General features: G+C 41.7%; 1 protein-coding gene across 1 annotated transcript in view; it reads right to left on the bottom strand.

Moving 5' to 3' along the window:
* LOC124036021 (fibrinogen C domain-containing protein 1-like) overlaps positions 1 to 18042 on the bottom strand; it is a 175165-nt gene that overhangs the window by 85033 nt on the left and 72090 nt on the right. The window contains exons 3-4 of the mRNA XM_046350072.1: positions 12933 to 13092; positions 12357 to 12493 (exon numbers count right to left, since the gene is read on the bottom strand). Coding sequence (XP_046206028.1) covers positions 12357 to 12493; positions 12933 to 13092 — 297 coding nt within the window. The remainder of the gene's footprint in view (positions 1 to 12356; positions 12494 to 12932; positions 13093 to 18042) is intronic.

Genomic DNA, 18042 nt, shown 5'->3' with positions numbered 1-18042 from the left:
GCCGTAAGGGGTTCCGTTTTTTATTTGGACACAGAGGGAGCATGGCTGAGGTGGCTGTCACAAGCCGATTGAGGGAAACTTAGATCTTAGGTCTTTGATTGGCTGTTGGATGGTAGCGTAATCAACAGGATCTCTTTCAAGTCTGACTTGTGTTGACAGAATCACAGTTGTTCAAGAGCTTTGAATCTCAACTCAAATGATGTGCCAACATCCAACATCCTTTAGATGAAATAGGGAATGAGTGACACTGAATGAATGACAGTGACGAGGGCTAAAAAAAGGGCGGGACTACCTGGAATTTTCCAATAAACACACATTTTCATTTACATTTTTTTTCCATTGCATGCCCTAAAGAACACAACAATTTTCTGTCTTCCATTGTATCCAACAAAGGTACTGATATACTTACAGTGCATTCGGAAAGTATTTAGAATCTTTGTCTTTTTCCCCAAAAAATGTATGTTACAGCCTTTTTCTAAAATGGATTAAATAAAACATTTTCTCCATAAATCTACACACGATATCCCATAATGACAAAGTGAAAACAGGGTTTTAGAAATGTTGGCATATTTATACAAATAAAAAACAGAAACACTTTTATTTACATGAGTATTCAGACCCTTTGCTATGAGACTGGAACTTGAGCTCAGGTGCATCCTGTTTCCATTGGTCATCCTTGATATGTTTCTTCAAATTGATTGCAGTCGACCTGTGGTAAATTCTATTGATTGGACATGATTTGGAAATGCACACATCTGTCTATATAAAGTCCCACAGTTGACAGTGCATGTCAGAGCTAAAATCAAGCCATGAGGTGGAAGGAATTGTCTGTAAAGCTCCGAGACAGGATTGTGTCGGCACAGATCTGGGGAAGGGTACCAAAAAATGTTTGCAGAATTGAAGTTCCCCAAGAACACAGTGGTCTTCATCATTCTTAAATGGAAGAAGTTTGTAACCTTCCTAGAGCTGGCCGTCCGGCCAAACTGAGCAATTGGGGGAGAAGGGCCTTGGTCATGGAGGTGACCAAGAACCCGATGGTTACTCTGACAGAGCTCTAAAGCTCCTCTGTGGAGATGGCAATACCTTCCAGAAGGACAACCATCTCTGCAGCACTCCACCAATCAGACCTTTATGGTAGAGTGGCCAGATGGAAGAGACTTCTCTGTAGAAAGCACATGACAGCACGCTTGCAGATTGGTAAAAGGCACCTAAAGGACTCAGACCATGAGAAACAAGATTCTCTGGTCTGATGAAACCAAGATTGAACGCTTTGGCCTGAATGCCAAGCGGCAGGTCTGGAGGAAACCTGGCACCATCCCTACGGTGAAGCATGGTGGTGCCAGCATCATGCTGTGGGGATGTTTTTCAGAGGCAGTGACTGGGAGACTAGTCAGGATCGAGGGAAAGATGAATGGAGCAAAGAACATAGAGATCCTTTATGAAAATCTGCTCCAGAGTCCTCAGGACCTCAGGCTGGGGCAAGGTTCACCTTCCAACAGGACAACGACCCTAAGCACACAGCCATGACAATGCAGGAGTTGCTTCGTGACAAGTCTCTGAATGTCCTTGAGTGTCTCAGCCAGAGCCCGGCTTGAACCCAAACGACCATCTCTGGAGAGACCTGAAAATAGCTGTGCAGAAATGTTCCCTATCCAACCTGACAGAGCTTGAGAGGATCTGCAGAGAAGAATGGGAGAAATTCCCTAAATGTAGGTGTGCCAAGCTTATAGCATCATACCCAAGAAGACTTGAGGCTGTAATCACTACCAACGGTGCTTCACCAAAGTACTGTCTATCACAGGCTTTACCTAGCAAAGACGTATAGATGACCTGGAGCCAGTGGGTTTGGCGACGAATATGAAGCGAGGGCCAGTCAACGAGAGCATACAGGTCGCAGTGGTGGGTGAAAAATGGGGCTTTGGTGACAAAATGATGGCACTGTGATAGACTACATCCAATTTGCTGAGTAGAGTTTTGGAGGCCATTTTGTAAATGACATCACCGAAGTCAAGGATCGGTAGGATAGTCAGTTTTACGAGGGTATGTTTAACAGCATGAGTGAAGGAGGCTTTGTTGCGAAAGATGTGCTGGAGATGGCTGTTTAACAGTCAGTGGAGTAGTATAGAATACAAGTGGTGTGGTGGCTGTGCTTCCGCAAAGTGGGTGGGGTTATATCCTGCCGGGCCTGTCTGGGCCAACCCAATCCTCCAATAGTCTATGTGCCGGGGGGATAGGGTCAGTCTGTTATATCTGGTGTATTTCTCCTGTCTTATCTGGTGTCCTGTGTTAATTGAATTATGCTCCCTCTAGTTCTCTCTCTCTCCCTCTACTCCCGGAGGACCTGAGCTCTAGAATCATGCCTCAGGACTACCAGGCCTGATGACTCCTGGCTGTCCCAGTCTACCTGGTTGTGTTGCTGCTCAAGTTTCAACTGTTCTGACCACGGCTATGGAACCCTGACCTGTTCACCGGAAGTGCTACCCTGTCCTGGACCTGCTGTTTTCGACTCTCTCTACCGCACCTGCTGTCTCGACCTCTGAATGCTCGGTTATGAAAAGCCAACTGACATTTTCTCTTGAGGTACTGACCTGTTGCACCCTCTACAACCACTGTGATCATTATTTGACCCTGCTGGTCATCTATGAACATTTGAACACCTTGAAGAACAATCTGGCCTTAAATGTCCATGTACTCTTATAATCTCCACCCGGCACAGCCAGAAGAGGACTGGCCACCCCTCGGAGCCTGGTTCCTCTCTAGGTTTCTTGCTAGGTTCCTGCCTTTCTAGGGAGTTTTTCCTAGCCACCGTGCTTCTACATCAGCATTGCTTGATGTTTGGGGTTTTAGGCTGGGTTTCTGTATAGCACTTTGTGACATCTGCAGATGTAAAAAGGGCTTCATAAATACATTTGATTTGATTTGATAGCAAAGGGTCTGAATACTTATGTAAATAAGGTATTTCTGTTTTTTATTTTTAATAAATTAGCAAAAATGTATAAAACCTGTTTTTGCTTTTTCATAAGGGGTATTGTGTGTAAATTGTTGAGGAACACAATGAATGTAATACATTTTAGAATAAAGCTGTAACTAAACAAAATTTGGAAAAAGTCCAGGGGTCTGAATAGTTTCCGAATACACTGTATATACACTGATCCAACAATACTCTCCAAACAACTGTCACTTCAACGCAGAGCCCCTCTAATGTCTGCAAAGGCAATCTCGCCTCATCTGGAATAATGTAGAACATGCTACTAGAGATAATACACTTTGAAGTGCACTAGCAGTCTGTGCACCAGGGTGGAGAATTCACTCTCATCTAGATCACATTCGAATTGACTTTGTCTTATAGATACTGTGTGTGCAGACCCACTGCCCCTCCACTTCCCCCATAGGCCCCCTACTCTTATCCTCATCTCAGTGACACAAGTTCAATTGACTGCTGAGATCATATTTAACCAATTCAGACAGGAACTGTGGAAATGAACTGCTCAAATATTGTGGATGAAAATTACATTGGATTTCCAATTCCAGGCGTCCCGAATGATCAAACCCATTAAGAATTCATATGATCTACAGTGAGCTCCAAAAGTACTGAGACGGTGACAATGTTATTGTTGTTTTGGCTCTGTAGTCAAGGACCTTTTAAAGGATACATTGACTATGGGGTTAAAATGCGAACCAACGGCTTCATTTTAGGGGACCAAAAGTATTGGGACAAATTCACTTATATATGTATTAGTAGTAAAAATGTTAGTATTTGGTCCCATATTCCTAACACGCAATGATTACATCAAGCTTGTGACTCTACAAACTTGTTGCATGCATTTGTTGTTTGTTTTGGTTGTGTTTTAGATTATTTTATGCCCAATAGAAATGGATGGTAAATAATGTATTGTGTCATTTTGGAGTAAATAAGAATGTATTGCAAATAAGAATAGAATATGTTTCTAAACCTTCTACATTAATGTGGATGCTACCATGATTAGGGATAGTCCTTAATGAATTGTGAATACTGATGAGTGAGTTAAGTTATAGATGCATAATATCATACCTCCAAGACATGCTCACCTCACCACCGCCTCTAACTTTCTCACTCATCATTATTCACACATTCATTCAGGATAAGCCATAATCATAGTAGCACGATTTTGTTTGGATCAAAAAAGTTGATATCTCCTCTGTGCACAGTATTTGCTGTGCCGGGGCGATATCACAAGTCGCCAGTGAAACATTGTTTCCGAGGTCGGACAGGCAGACAAATCAGCTTTATACAAACCATCACTGTTGGAAATAAAATGCTAGGCTAGAAGCAAAGGGAAGTAATGTGTTAATAAATGCCTTATTTGCAAAAAATTGGTTGCGTGGCAGAGATAGAATATTTGTCGCATGTGTGTTTGTCTTTAATCCCAGCTATTTGGAATAAAAGTGTGAATCCTAGCCCAGGGCTAAAGTTTAGCCTGTCAGGATTTGGCCAGTGTTGTTCCGGTTTTTGGTCACTAGATGCCCCCATTGTGCCTTTTGACCTTTTGTTTTCCCTTGATCCCCATTATTATTTGCACCTGTGCCTCGTTTCCCCTGATTGTATTTAAACCCTTTGTTTTCCTCTGTTCTTTGCTTCTCTGTTTGTATGTTAGCACCCAGCCCTAGTACTCTGAGAACTCTTGTTGATCCCGGTGGACTCTCTTGTGGAATTCTGTTTTTTTTGTTCTTGTTTGTTTGTTTTTTGAGTATCTTTTGAGGCTTTTTGTGCTTTACCTTCCACCTTGTGGATTTACCTTTTTTGTCTTGGAGGATTACCTTTGTTCTTGTAGGATTCCTTTTGAGGTTGTGGAGTTACATGTTTTCCTGAAGAACTTCACTTTTTACTTCATTAAATACACCGTCTCAAGTACTGCTGTGTCTGCCTCATCTTCTGGGTTCTGCCGACTATTCGTGGCGCAGTTGGTTAAGTGACTGTTTCTCACTCTGGAGACCCGGGTTCGTAACCGGGTCCTGACATAGCCTAGGGTTAACATATGCTTGTGTGAACACAGGACAAGCTAGCCTAGTGGCCAGTCTTAGCCTGGGGCTAATTGATAGCCAGGGTCTAATAACAATGCAGTGTGAAAAGGGCTATTGCATAATTTAAAATCCATAGTGCTGGATAAATGTTGCACATTTAAAGCAAATTCACTGAAAGACATTTTTAAAATCCAGAGAGTAGAGAAGATTTTGAATTGTATTACAAATTTTATGCAATTTACACATTTTGCCATGGGCATAGGAAAATATTAGCAGTTTTTAATATGATACATGTATCTGAGTGAGAGTGACTAACAAAATCAATGGGGGCCCCCCGGTCGGTAATTCAAAGTTTAAAAAAATATATATACAAGGACAATTCAGGAACTGAAGAAGTCAAGGACACTTGAAAAAGTGGTATGTGCATCAAAAATACATCTAACCTCGAAAAATAAAACAAAACGCCTGCACTACTGAAAATGTCTAAGTCGCTGTACTGTATACCAAAGATAAATATTTCAGCAAACCTTGAGCCATAATGAATAATGAATAAACCATTCATTTGAACTCTTCCTTTTAGCAAATAAAAGAAAATGAAAAAAATATCTAGTTTTGCTAGGGACAGGGACATTTGAACCCTATATGGATTAAATGTGCTTTTTATTAATATCTTTCCCTACTGAGAACTGCATTACAATTCCAACCCATCTGTAATCATGGTAAATCATGACTCTGCAGGATCAATGGTTAAGCCACTTCCTTTAAGTATGCTGGGTTCAGTTGTTTTAAAACAACTTGAATCTCAAGGTCGCATCTTATTTCAGAATCTAAAAGAGCCACTCCAAGAATCGTTAGAGTTTCTCCAGACCTTTTGTGGTCATGTAAAATTCAATCCGCCGCAATGGAAAAGGAGAAAATACGCCACGGAGTTGCCCCTCTGGTATTAATGTTACTTTCATCTTTTCATCACCTTTTAAAGTCTGCCATCAGAAATAAGACCACGTTCTCGCCAACGTCGTGTCCCAAGCTATGAGAGGCAGAAAAATACAGCAATTATTGAAAAAATGGAACATGTGGAGAGGACTGCAGAACTGCGGGGGCTCAGCTTGGAAAGAAGCTATAATAGAAAAGAACGTGTCAAACATTATAGGGTCAAATTGAAACTGGATTGCTATATTTTATTCCCATGCTCTGTCGTTCCAGAGACAGTGAGGACCTGTAATGCTGGTGCAATCCCCCCAGTTGATTACAGACAGAAAATGATTCCTGGATGACTGGTTCCCAGTCAGACCATCTCCCTGAGAGGCTGGTCTCATTTACTTTCTCTTTAAAAGGAAAAAAATAATCTAACATATCAAAAGCATTTTTGTATCAAAAGCACTAGCACTACTACAACCCTGCTGTTTACAACTGCAACTGGGCCTTGGCCTATATCAAATTGAATAAAAGCAGATGGCATACTATCATTATTGTCTACCACTACAGTACTACAACCACCACTACGGATGATGGTTATAATTTGATAATAATAAAGCATGTTCTGTGTAAGATATTTCAGGATGCTGGGCCTCCAAGGTCTTGACCTTTGACCTCTCTCCTCCAGTGCATGAAGAGTCCTGATTGAGACACTCCCTCATAGGCACATCAGCGCACTAGAGTGTCATAACCCACCAGTCTATTGAGCGCTGGGCGCCAGTGGGGAGAGGCAACCCTGTCACAATAAAGCTGACCCAAGATTGAAATGGGCGATGAGTGAATGTCAAGGTTGTCAAAACACACTAATTACGTTCCCAATGTAAATAGGGTAGATCTGGGTTTGTTAACCTCTCTACTGCCACTAGGGTTCGAGCAACCTTCAAAGACAAGCTGCTACAGTCATCACAGTGGGAGTGGAAAAACATGAGGTGTCCAGATTAACACCCTAGAGTCGATTGACGCACCGGCGCGTCAATGTAAGTAACCAAATAAAAAAATCCACATCAAAATCCGTCAGTTTAAACTAGATATATCTATTTTGGTTGCATTGGATGAGTCTCCATCCACTGCATCCGCTGACGTCGCACTTCTGCATCTGCGGTGAAAGGTGGCAGAACTAGAGCAGTGTTTGTCAGACCGTGAAACAAACCGCCGAAATTGTGTTCTCATGAAAACGTCAGCAGCGTCTGAAAGTCTTTTTGGCCGTTTTTGAATGTGTTATTCAATGCTAAATGATCCATAATATGATCATCTTAAAACAATTCCATATGTCAGTTTAGAACTCCTTCCCCAATGGCTTAGACATTTAGGAATTAAAACACCATCCCAATCAGGTTAGGTGCCCAGTATTTCACAGCATTTCAACTAAATGGTCTGGTTATGGGGTTACAATCAGTCGGTCAGTTTATTGGCCTCTCCTTCACCCCCACAGCTGATGGTAAGCCAACATGACTGACTGGTCCGTTTTGACAGAGCTCTTTAAAAGAAAAGGACGAGAATTTTTTTTTATCTACGTGTCAAAGTGTATTCATTTTTATCTGAACAAATTTCAATTTAAAACAGAGTGATCTGAGTGACATCTGTCAACTCACTCTGGCTAGTCTCGTGCACTTTGTCAATGCAAGGGATGCCTCAGGGAAAATACCTTCATCCATGCATTCCATTAGGGTCATATGTGTCACGGATCTCTCTGGAATTTTCATTGCGCACACCTGGCCCCAAATCCCACTGATTGTATTTGTATATATGTGCCCTTTGTTCACCATGGTGGATTATTGTTACAATGTTCGTTGGTATGTGTGAGTACCTGTGCTCCCATTGAGGGAGACAGTGGGAATGGCCCGTTCGACGACGCTGCGACTGGTCTATCCGGCGCCGCCGCAACTTCGCCAGCTGCATCTGGGTCATCCGACATCGCCACAACTGTCCTGTCCGACTCCACCACTACCGGTCTGTCGGATGCCACTGCTACTGGTCCATCCAACTCCACCGCAACTCCGGCAGCGGCAACTGGCCGGTCTGACTACGACAAAACTTCAGCAGCTGCATTGGGTCCTGATCGACCCGCACTGCGTTCATGTGATTGTCCTTGAAACCGGTGTCATTGCGTCGGGGGGGGGGGGGGGGGGTACTGTCACCATATCCCTCTGGAACTTTCATTGCACACACCTGGCTCCTATTCCCACTGATTGTATTTGTATATATGTGCCCTTTGTTCACCATGGTGGTATCAATTATTGTTACTATGTCTGTTGGTGCGTGTGAGTACCTGTGCTGTGTGTTTTTGGCTTCCGTGCCCTTGTGGATTGCACAGATGATTACGGGTCTCGTCCCGTGTGTTAATCATTGTGCACGTGTGTATTTATTCGAGGTACTCCTCGCTCTTTTGTTTTGGGTTTCTACACTGTTTTGTTACGTGTTTGTTTGGTCTTCGTTCGCATGCCTTTACACGGCACGCCGCAATTTGGGCTTAATAAAAAACCTTATTAAGCATTCCTGCGCCTGTCTCCCGAATCATTTATACCAGAGTGAAAACATGATATTATCTGGCTTTCACACGTAATTAGCTCTCACAGTCTCACGTCAGAATTAGCTGTTCATCCATGTATCCAAACGTCAAATTTAGAAGTGGTTTTAAGGTTAAGTTTAAGCTTTAACTAAGTCAGGATTAGGTTTAGGCATTAACTCTGAATGGTTAAGGTAAGGGTTAAGGTTTGGGATAGTGTCACGGTTTTCATGTGGTGAAGGAGAGTCGGACCAAACTGCAGCGCGTATATTGTGATCCATGGTTATTTACACAACGTAACACGAATCCAAAACACAAACTCTACAAAACAATAAACGTAGTGAAAACCGAAACAGCCTTAACTGGTGCAAACTAACACAGACTAAGGACATCAAGACACTCAGGACAATCACCCACAATACAACCAAAGAATATGGCTGCCTAAATATGGCTCCCAATCAGAGACAACGATAAACACCTGCCTCTGATTGAGAACCACTTCAGACAGCCATAGACTCTCCTCGAACACCCCACTAAGCTACAATCCCACTAAGCTACACACCACATACAAAAACCCTTGTCACACCCTGGCCTGACCGAATACATAAAGAAAAACACAAAATACTTCGACCAGGGCGTGACAGATAGGCTTAAAACAAAAAAAATGTTTTCTTGCTGGATTTGAACATGCAAACTTTGAGTATAGTATCACAGGCTGATGCATATGCCCATCTGCCATCCCCATCCACAGTTACTGAGCAAAACAGAAACCTACTTGAAGGCAACAGCGCTCACTGTTGTCCCTAGTGGCCGCGTTCCACGTGGTCAGACATGGATGGACGTCGAATACTGACTTGTATCACGGGTGACCTGGCTGTTCACACAAGGCTATCAGGCCAATACGATGGTCAGCCAAATGGAAGAAAAAAGTATATAGAGGGAAAGAGAGAGAAAGCAGAGAGAGAGAGAGAGAGGGAGAGAAAGAGAGTGAGACGCGGCATGTCTGAGTGGGAAGCAGCAGCCTTCGTGTATGTCATGAAAGCAGAGCTCACAGATCTTCAGCGGTCAGAGAGAGACGAGGAGTCTGCATCCTCACCTGAAAACTGCTGGAGGCCAGCAATGATGAATAAGGTCGCTGTGACTATTAATTCCTTTTAAAAGCTCCATTCTTCGCCTTCCATCGCCCACTGCTGAGATGTGGTCAAGTAAAAAAATGTCTCTGAATTACCAGAAATTAATACTCTCATCTGTGGGAAGCAGGTTGGTCGGTAATCACTGGGTACTATTTGTCTCTTTTAAGATTTTGGAAATCATTGGATCATTAGACTTTGGTCTGGGAATGTGTCTCCAAGTACTCCTCTGTTAAACCAAGCTGACACCAAAGGGAGATGACTCTGGAACCCTGAAAACCTCAACAAGTCACAGAGGAAACACTGCACTGTCACTATCTCAGCTATTGCCAACCGCATTGTGGAAGTTATGAATATCACACTCTTTTCAGTTGAAAAGGCCATTTCACCACAGCTTCTCTCAGCACAAGCCATCTGGGGGTTTCTGCAGACATTGAGTGTGACTGCAGCCGAGGAAATAAATGGAACTTATTCAAACTCCACAAACGGGATAGGGCTTCCATTTTAAAGGCAAATGATGTCCTGCTGGTGAGCATCGACAAATAATGCTAATATGACAGACTAAAGATGGTGGTGCGGAATGCCTCATGAGAAATTGCAATATTCGATATCTCTAAAACTGACAAAATAGTAATCCTACACAGATCTATTTACTGTTGGGCAATAACAATCAAGCTGGATAATAACCCCAAAAAACATATAAGACTAAGTTTATTTATACATTAATGTCCTTTTCTCGTGTTTCTTGGCCCAAGCAAGTCTCTTCTTATTATTGGTGACCTTTGGTAGTGGTTTCTTTGCAGCAATTTGACCATGAAGGCCTGATTCACGCTGTCTCCTCTGAAAAGTTGATGTTGAGATGTGTCTGTTACTTGCACTCTGTGAAATTTATTTGGGCTGCAATTTCTGAAATTGGTAAATCTAATGAACTTATCCTCTGCAGCCTCTACAGCAATGGTAACTATGGGTCTTCCTTTCTAGTGGAGGTCCCTATGAGAACCAGTTTCATTATAGCGCTTGATGGATTTTCGACTCTACTTGAAGAGACTTTCAAAGTTCTTGAAATATTCTGTATTGACTGACCTTCATGTCTTAAAGTAATAATGGACTTGTTTCTCTTTGCTTATTTCAGCTGTTCTTGCCATAATAATGGACTTTTGGTATTTTACCAAATAGGGCTATCTTCTGTATACCACCCCTACCTTGTCACAACACAACTGATTGGCTCAAATGCATTAAGATGGAAAGAAATTCCACAAATTAACTTTAAACAAGGTACACCTGTAATGCATTCCAGGTGACTATCTCATGAAGCTGGTTGAGAGAATGCCAAGAGTATGCAAAGCCGTCATCAAGGCAAAGGGTGGCTACTTTGAAGAATTTCAAATATAAAATATATTTTGATTACTACATGATTCCATATGTGTTATGTCATTGTTTTGATGTCTTCACCATTATCTACAATGTAGAAAATAGTAAAAATGAATAATAACCTTTGAGTGAATAGTTGTGTCCAAAGTTTTGACTGGTACTATATATATATAAAATAACATCAAATTGACCCGAAATACAGTGTAGACATTGTTAGTGTTGTAAATGTCTATTGTAGCTGGAAATGGCAGATTTTTTATGGAATATCTACATTGGCGTTCAGAGGCTCATTATCAGCAACCATCACTCCTGTGTTCCAATGGCACATTGTGTTAGCTAATAAACACAGTATTTATAATTTTAAAAGGCTAATTGATCATTAGAAAACACTATTTCTGATCAATTTGACGTTACTTTAATCAACATTTCTTTTTTCTTTCTTTCAAAAACAAGGACATTTCTAAGTGACCCTAAAGTAAAAATATGGGGAATTGGAAATTATGCAGACAATTACATTGATGGAAGCCACAATCTATCTGCAATATCAACGCTGATCTACCCCCTAAAACATAAATAAATAAATCCTCATGCAGGACTTTTTTTTACCTGATGTCATGCTGTCATATCTAAAGTATAATGGCTTGTGCTTGAGGTTGGTCTAGCAATCAACACTGCCGTCTCCAGACAAAACATGGCCAGCCGAGGTTCCAATCTTCATTGTGCCAGTTGCTTTATTGCCCTCCCACTCGACCTATCCCACTATCAGTTCAATGCTTTCTAAATAAAGCAAGACTAACAATGCTCTGTCTACACAACAGTCTAAAAGAACATGAAATGCAAGAGAGGAAGGAACGCTAAGAAGCCGCAGGGTATTATTACCTTCAAGGCACTTGAAAAGTTAATGGGCTTTGTATTTGAAACACATTGTGATTCTTATGAAAAAAAGAGAAAGAGGTACCTTTAAGTGATCCTTCATGCAAAGAATAATTGGCTTTTTAAGCAATGAAGTATTGGAGGACACTTTAGGAATAGTGATGAGAAGAGTAACACAAATTTGTTTCTCCAAACATACCCTGAAAGTTGGACCTAGTTAGTGTGCTATTAAAGCTACTAGTTAGTGTGCTATTAAAGCGCCTATGTGTTTGATGAATGAGTGAGTGAGTAAAAGGCCATGTTTTTAACTGCTCTGTGATTTAAAAAAGAAAAAGAAACAAACATTGGTTTGATGCATGCATCTGTGTGTCTGTCCATATGTTGTGTGGATGTACTGTATATCGTACATTGTTGTCAAGTACTGGTATCATACCTAAACATGATTGTTTCTTCTACACAGTAGGGCGTGACACAGGTTGACACACAAAAGAAACACTCACCGTCCATCCTCCTCCATCCGTTGTCATGTCACAGAAGACCTGGAAGCCAGCAGGGTAGTGTGTGGGAAAGACAGAGTAGATCCCATCCTCTCGCTGGCCACTGGTGAAGATATCACTGCAGTCCCGAGGTCTTGAGCCTAGCGTGATCAGAAACCTGATTAACTTTTAAATCCTAGAATTTCTCATAGAAATTATTCAATTAAACCAGCGAGCTCCATCAATTTCTTCTCTTAATAATCTGTCCTATCTCTGAATCAACCTAGACAGCTTCACTACACCCTGTCAAAATCCTGTCTGTACCTTAAAGAAACGCCATGTTTGTACAAAAATGATTTGGGATGTCAGAGTTTGCAAACAGTTAACACAGTTTAAACCTATTTCAATATGAAGCTATGCTTTTTTTCTCCCTCTAGTGCAATTGTGAACAATAGCCATGTCGGACATAAAATACATCTAACATATGGTTCACTGCAGGTCAAGGGATCAATTGTCCGACAGCTGACATGGGGTAGTTAAGAGTTGTCCATGCACTCATTTACTATTTCTCCTTTCACCAGCCACTATCCATAGGCCTACCATTGGAGCAGCCTTTGGGCCGAGTACTACGGACAGGTGCTCTCTGGAGGTCTGCCTTCAGCTTGCTCTTCAGGTTCCCCGTCTCCTTCTGCATAGAGTTGAGTGTATCACTCACGGAGTTCACCACCTTCACCATGTTGATCTGGCTCTCGGACAGCAGCTGGAAACAAACGCACAAATAGCCCATTGAAGGCCACTCTGTAGTTGGAAAAACAACTAAACAGCAGCCTTGTCACCTGCTATGAAGCTGCCGGATGGGGCTGGAGAAATTACTGACAGAGCTAGGATGAAATGTCCTAACAGTAACTGTTTTGAACAATGTATTTGGATGTAATGCATAGTTAGGAGTACTTGTACAGTATGTACCTGACACATGAAAGTAGTTTTTCTAAAGGATTTCCTCTGACTATAATAATCTCCAGTTGAAGAGGGCATGCAGACACCTCCCATTCTCTCATATCTTAGACGTCAGGGATCATGCGATACCACGGCAGGCTCTCTTACTCTAAACACACGAGGCCATGTGATTTCCCTCGGTAGACATGGCATTAATAGTAAACCCTACACCAGTGGTTCCCAAAATGTTTATAGTCCCGTACCTCTTCAAACATTCAACCTCCAGCTGCGTACCCCCTCCAGCACCAGGGTCAGCGCATTCTCAAATATTGTATTTTTGCCATAATTGTAAGCCTGCTACACACACACACTATACTATACATTTATTAAACATAAGAATGAGTGTGAGTTTTTGTCAGAACCCGGCTCGTGTGACAAAGAGCTCTTATAGGACCAGGTCACAAATAATAATATAATAATAATCAATCATTTTGCTCTTTATTTAACCATCTTACATATAAAACCTTATTTGTTCATGGAAAATTGTGAATAACTCACCACAGGTTAATGAGTATGCACAGAACTCTGCGATGTTGGGTTGTATTGGAGAGAGTCTCAGTCTTAAATAATTTGTGCCTCTCAGATAGGTACGTGGTTGAAAGGGCATCAGTGTCTTAACGGATATTCTGAGCGCAGCCCAATCCAGAAATCTGGCAGTAGCTGATTAAATTAAATTTTTAAAGGACCGCTTGATGCAATTTTGATGAGGCTCTCTTGTTCAGATATCGGTAAATGGACTGGAGGCAGGGCATGAAAGGAATAAAGAATCCAGTTGTTTGTATCATCCGTTTCAGGAAAGACCTGTGTAATTGCGCACCCAACTCGCTCAGGTGATTTGCTATATCACATTTGACATTGAGTTCATTTGAGTTGAGCTTGAGTTCATTTGCACGCAAAAATCATACAATGATGTTGTTAATGCAGACAGAGAAGAGCTCCAACTTCTTAATCATAGCCTCAATTTTGTCCTGCACACTGAATATAGTTGCAGAGACTCCCTGTAATCCTAGATTCGGATCATTCAGGCGAGAAAAAACATCACCCAGATAGGCCAGTCGTGTGAGAAACTCGTTATCATGCAAGCGGTCAGACAAGTGAAAACTATGGTTAGTAAAGAAAACTTGAAGCTCGTCTCTCAATTCAAATAAACGTATCAATACTTTGCCCCTTGATAACGAGCACACTTCTGTATGTTGGAAAAGCATTACTGTACATGGCTGCCCTTGCTTCAACAAAATTAACAATTCTCACTGTAGTGTCCAAAACGTCTTTCATGCTGTCATGCATTCCCTTGGCAGCAAGAGCCTCTCGGGGGATGCTGCAGTGTACCCAAGTAGCATCGGGAGAAACTGCTTGCACGCACGTTACCACTCCACTATGTCTCCCTGTCATGACTTTTGTGTCATCAGTACAGATACCAACACATCTTGCCCACCAAAGTCCATTTGATGTCACAAAGCTGTCCAGTATTTTTTTAAATCCTCTCCTGTTGTCCTGTTCCAGTGGTTGCAGAAGAAGATGTCTTCCTTAACTGACCCCTCATAAACGTAACGGACATATACAAGGAGCTGTGCCAGGCCCGCCACGTCTGTTGACTCATCCAGCTGTCACGCATAGAATTCACTGGCTTGTATGCGAAACAGTAATTGTTTCAGTACATCTCCTGCCATGTCACTGATGCGTCGTGAAATGGTGTTGTTTGATAAATGCATTGTCTGTATAGTTTTTTTGCCTTTTCCCCCAGCATTTTCCCAGCCATATCAGAGGTAGCAGGAAGAATTAAGTCCTCCACAATAGTATGGGACTTGCCTGTCCTAGCCACTTGGTAGCTCACCGCGTAAGATGCTTCTAGCCCCTTCTTATTAATGGTATCTCTTGCTTTTATACGGCTTACAACTCAAAAGTCGTCTAAATTCTCGCTCCAAAAACTCAAGCAGCTTATTTTCCAAATTGGCATGTTTTGTTTCTAAATGTCTGCGCAAGAGGTAAGGTTTCATCCAGTTGTGAGATATTACTTTTGCACATATAACTTACTGTGGCTGAAAGGCACTACTCCCAATATAAGTGAACCCCAAATCAATGTAGTTCTCATCATATTTGCTTCTCTTCGATGGTCCAACGTCCCTGTCTGTTGTTTGGTGGTTTCCTGGGTAAGGGGGCAGTAGCTCCTCGGCTGCATCAGATTCACAACTGTCAGTGTCCATGCTAGCTGGGCTAACAACAAATGTAGAATAACTGATGCTAGCATTGGATGTGCACGTGGAAGCAGAACAACTTGTGTCATCGACAGGTGTAGTACTTCTGGTAGTAGCAGTACTACCAGTAGAGCTGGTATGTGTCTCTATGGATGTAGGCCTTACTTTTTCTTAAACATTAATACATTTTCTAGCAAACAGAATCATTAGCAGCTACGTTTGGCTACATATGGACCATTAGTGGAATTCCTGTGAAAGAGTAACGGTTAATGTAATTGGAAGTTAATTATTTGACTAGGCTACCTGTATTTGACAATGTGTTTTTATCCCGCTGAACACTATATGGTTACATTTTTTGGCAGTGAATCGAGGCTACTCAGGCGAGAAAAAAACTCACGCAAATGTTGGAAAATCTAAATGGACTTCAACATTTTTTAAATGTGAATCACATTTTTATTTTGCGTACCCCCGGCGGCATTGCACGTATCTGCACTGCACAATTGTGTAAAAAAAATGCAATTAGGCTCCCCCTGAGTGTGAGTGTTCATTAATCAGAATGTAGGGTGTCAATCAAAAACACATATTTTGACCAATGGTTAAAATAATATGCTAATTCTGTAGATAATCCTCTAAGAAAATTATTTGTTCAAACCTCATGTCTCTATCATAATCCATTCAAATGTTATTTGAGTTTTTACCTATGCAGGATGGTCATAATTAGGGTAACTAAATCAAGAGGCCAGAGAAAAAACTGGTCAAAAATCTGGAAAATTGCATCATGTCATCTACTGTAGGCTGGATTCTAGCTAAAATGAACAAACTTTGAGAAAATTTGATTTGAGAAAAATGAATTGAAATCCAAAAGGATCAGAGTTAGGCTGTACCGTTAGTTTATTTCAACCATGTGTGTGTTGAGTTCACGAGGCCAACTAACATTAGTGATGCAGCAGGTGCATGGTGTTAATTGGGGTATGCCCTAGTGTGATCAATTTGAGCATGTGGTGCAGCATGTAACTAGCCGGGAAATGAAGGTAACAACATGGCTAATATCTACTAATTTGTTCTTCAAAACGCATAAAACTAAGAATGTTTGTCTGGCCAAAAATGGTTAGATAACTAACGAGCTATATAGCTAGCTACAACACCGACCTCAACATCTTCTAATTTAGTGCTCACGTGAGCTAGCTAGCACACGTGGCAGGGTTGTCCTCAGTCATTTAGATTAACATGTCTATAGTGTGTGCTTGTTGTTCAATCCAATATGGCTTGAAATGTATTGGCCAGTTTCTTTCCTATAGATTTGAGTGGTGGTGGTAACTGTTTGTAGCTAGTTAGATAGCTAGCTAGTTTGGTTGACTTCACTGACTTCACTGGAATATTGCCTTGCCAAACCCCAGATCCGCAGGCAAGCAGGCACCTGTTACATCATTAAAGTGGCATTTGGAACAAATGGTTGATCCACACCAGGGAAGACAAAGGGGAGAGGGTATAAGGGGGCATTTTTTGTCATTTGTTTCTTTATTTTACAGCAACAGCATAAAATGTTTGCAACTGACTTTCACTTAAATATTACATTGTGTGTAATTGCATTTTGCAGCAGTTCACATGTTGGTGAAGGTCCAATACCAAAAATGCAAGAAGTTCATGAAGTTGCAGCCTGAGTTGTCTTATGGAGATTTCATCAATCAAGGTGAATATATGAACTGTCTGATGTATTTTTATAACTGAACCCTTGTGGCTTGATTTGGGTCAGACCCATTCTGTTGCCACCAAGGTGGCTTATCTCTCTGTATTCTGATTGGTCTCTCTTTTTTGTAGTCACTATGCAGAAAGCCATTTACTCTACCAGCTGGGGTAAGATGGATGGCACGGAGTACAGAGAGGGACAGTTAGTTTGTAGTTATGAGAGCCTTGAGAGCCTTTATGTTGTTCCTTTGTTTGACAAGCGTTAAAAATGGCGCTGGAGCAGAAGGCAGAGATTTTAGTGCCCCTAACCGATTGTTTTTTTGTTCGTTCATCTGCGTTGTTTGTAACTTATTTTGTTACTATTTTTGTACATAATGCTGCCGCTACCGTCTCTTATGACCGAAAATAACTTCTAGACATCAGGACTGCGATTACTCACCACAGACTAGCAGAATCCTTTTTCTTCTTTCACGACTCTGACGAGCCCAAGGATATATGGCTCCCTCGGGAACAGGCCCCGACCCCAGTGATCTGCGTGAAGAGGAGGCGGAGAAAGAGAGGCCGGAGGGCGGGATGCCTTCTGAGGTGTAGGAGGCGATCAAATAAAACCCCACACCCCTCAATTCTGCTCGCAAACATGCAATCTTTGGACAATAAAATGTATGAGTTTTTGGGAAGATTAAACTACCAACGGGACATTAAAAATGAACATCTTATGCTTCAGGAAGTCGTGGCTGAACGACAACAATATCACCATACAGCTGGCTGGTTATACGATGTACCGGCAGGATAGAACTGCGGCGTCTGGTAAGACAAGGGGCGGAGGTCTATGT

The sequence above is a fragment of the Oncorhynchus gorbuscha genome, linkage group LG05 (assembly GCF_021184085.1).
Source record: "Oncorhynchus gorbuscha isolate QuinsamMale2020 ecotype Even-year linkage group LG05, OgorEven_v1.0, whole genome shotgun sequence".
NCBI classification, from domain to species: Eukaryota; Metazoa; Chordata; class Actinopteri; order Salmoniformes; family Salmonidae; genus Oncorhynchus; species Oncorhynchus gorbuscha.
Note: the sequence above shows the minus strand (reverse complement) of the source record. Positions and strands in the feature narration are given on the sequence as shown.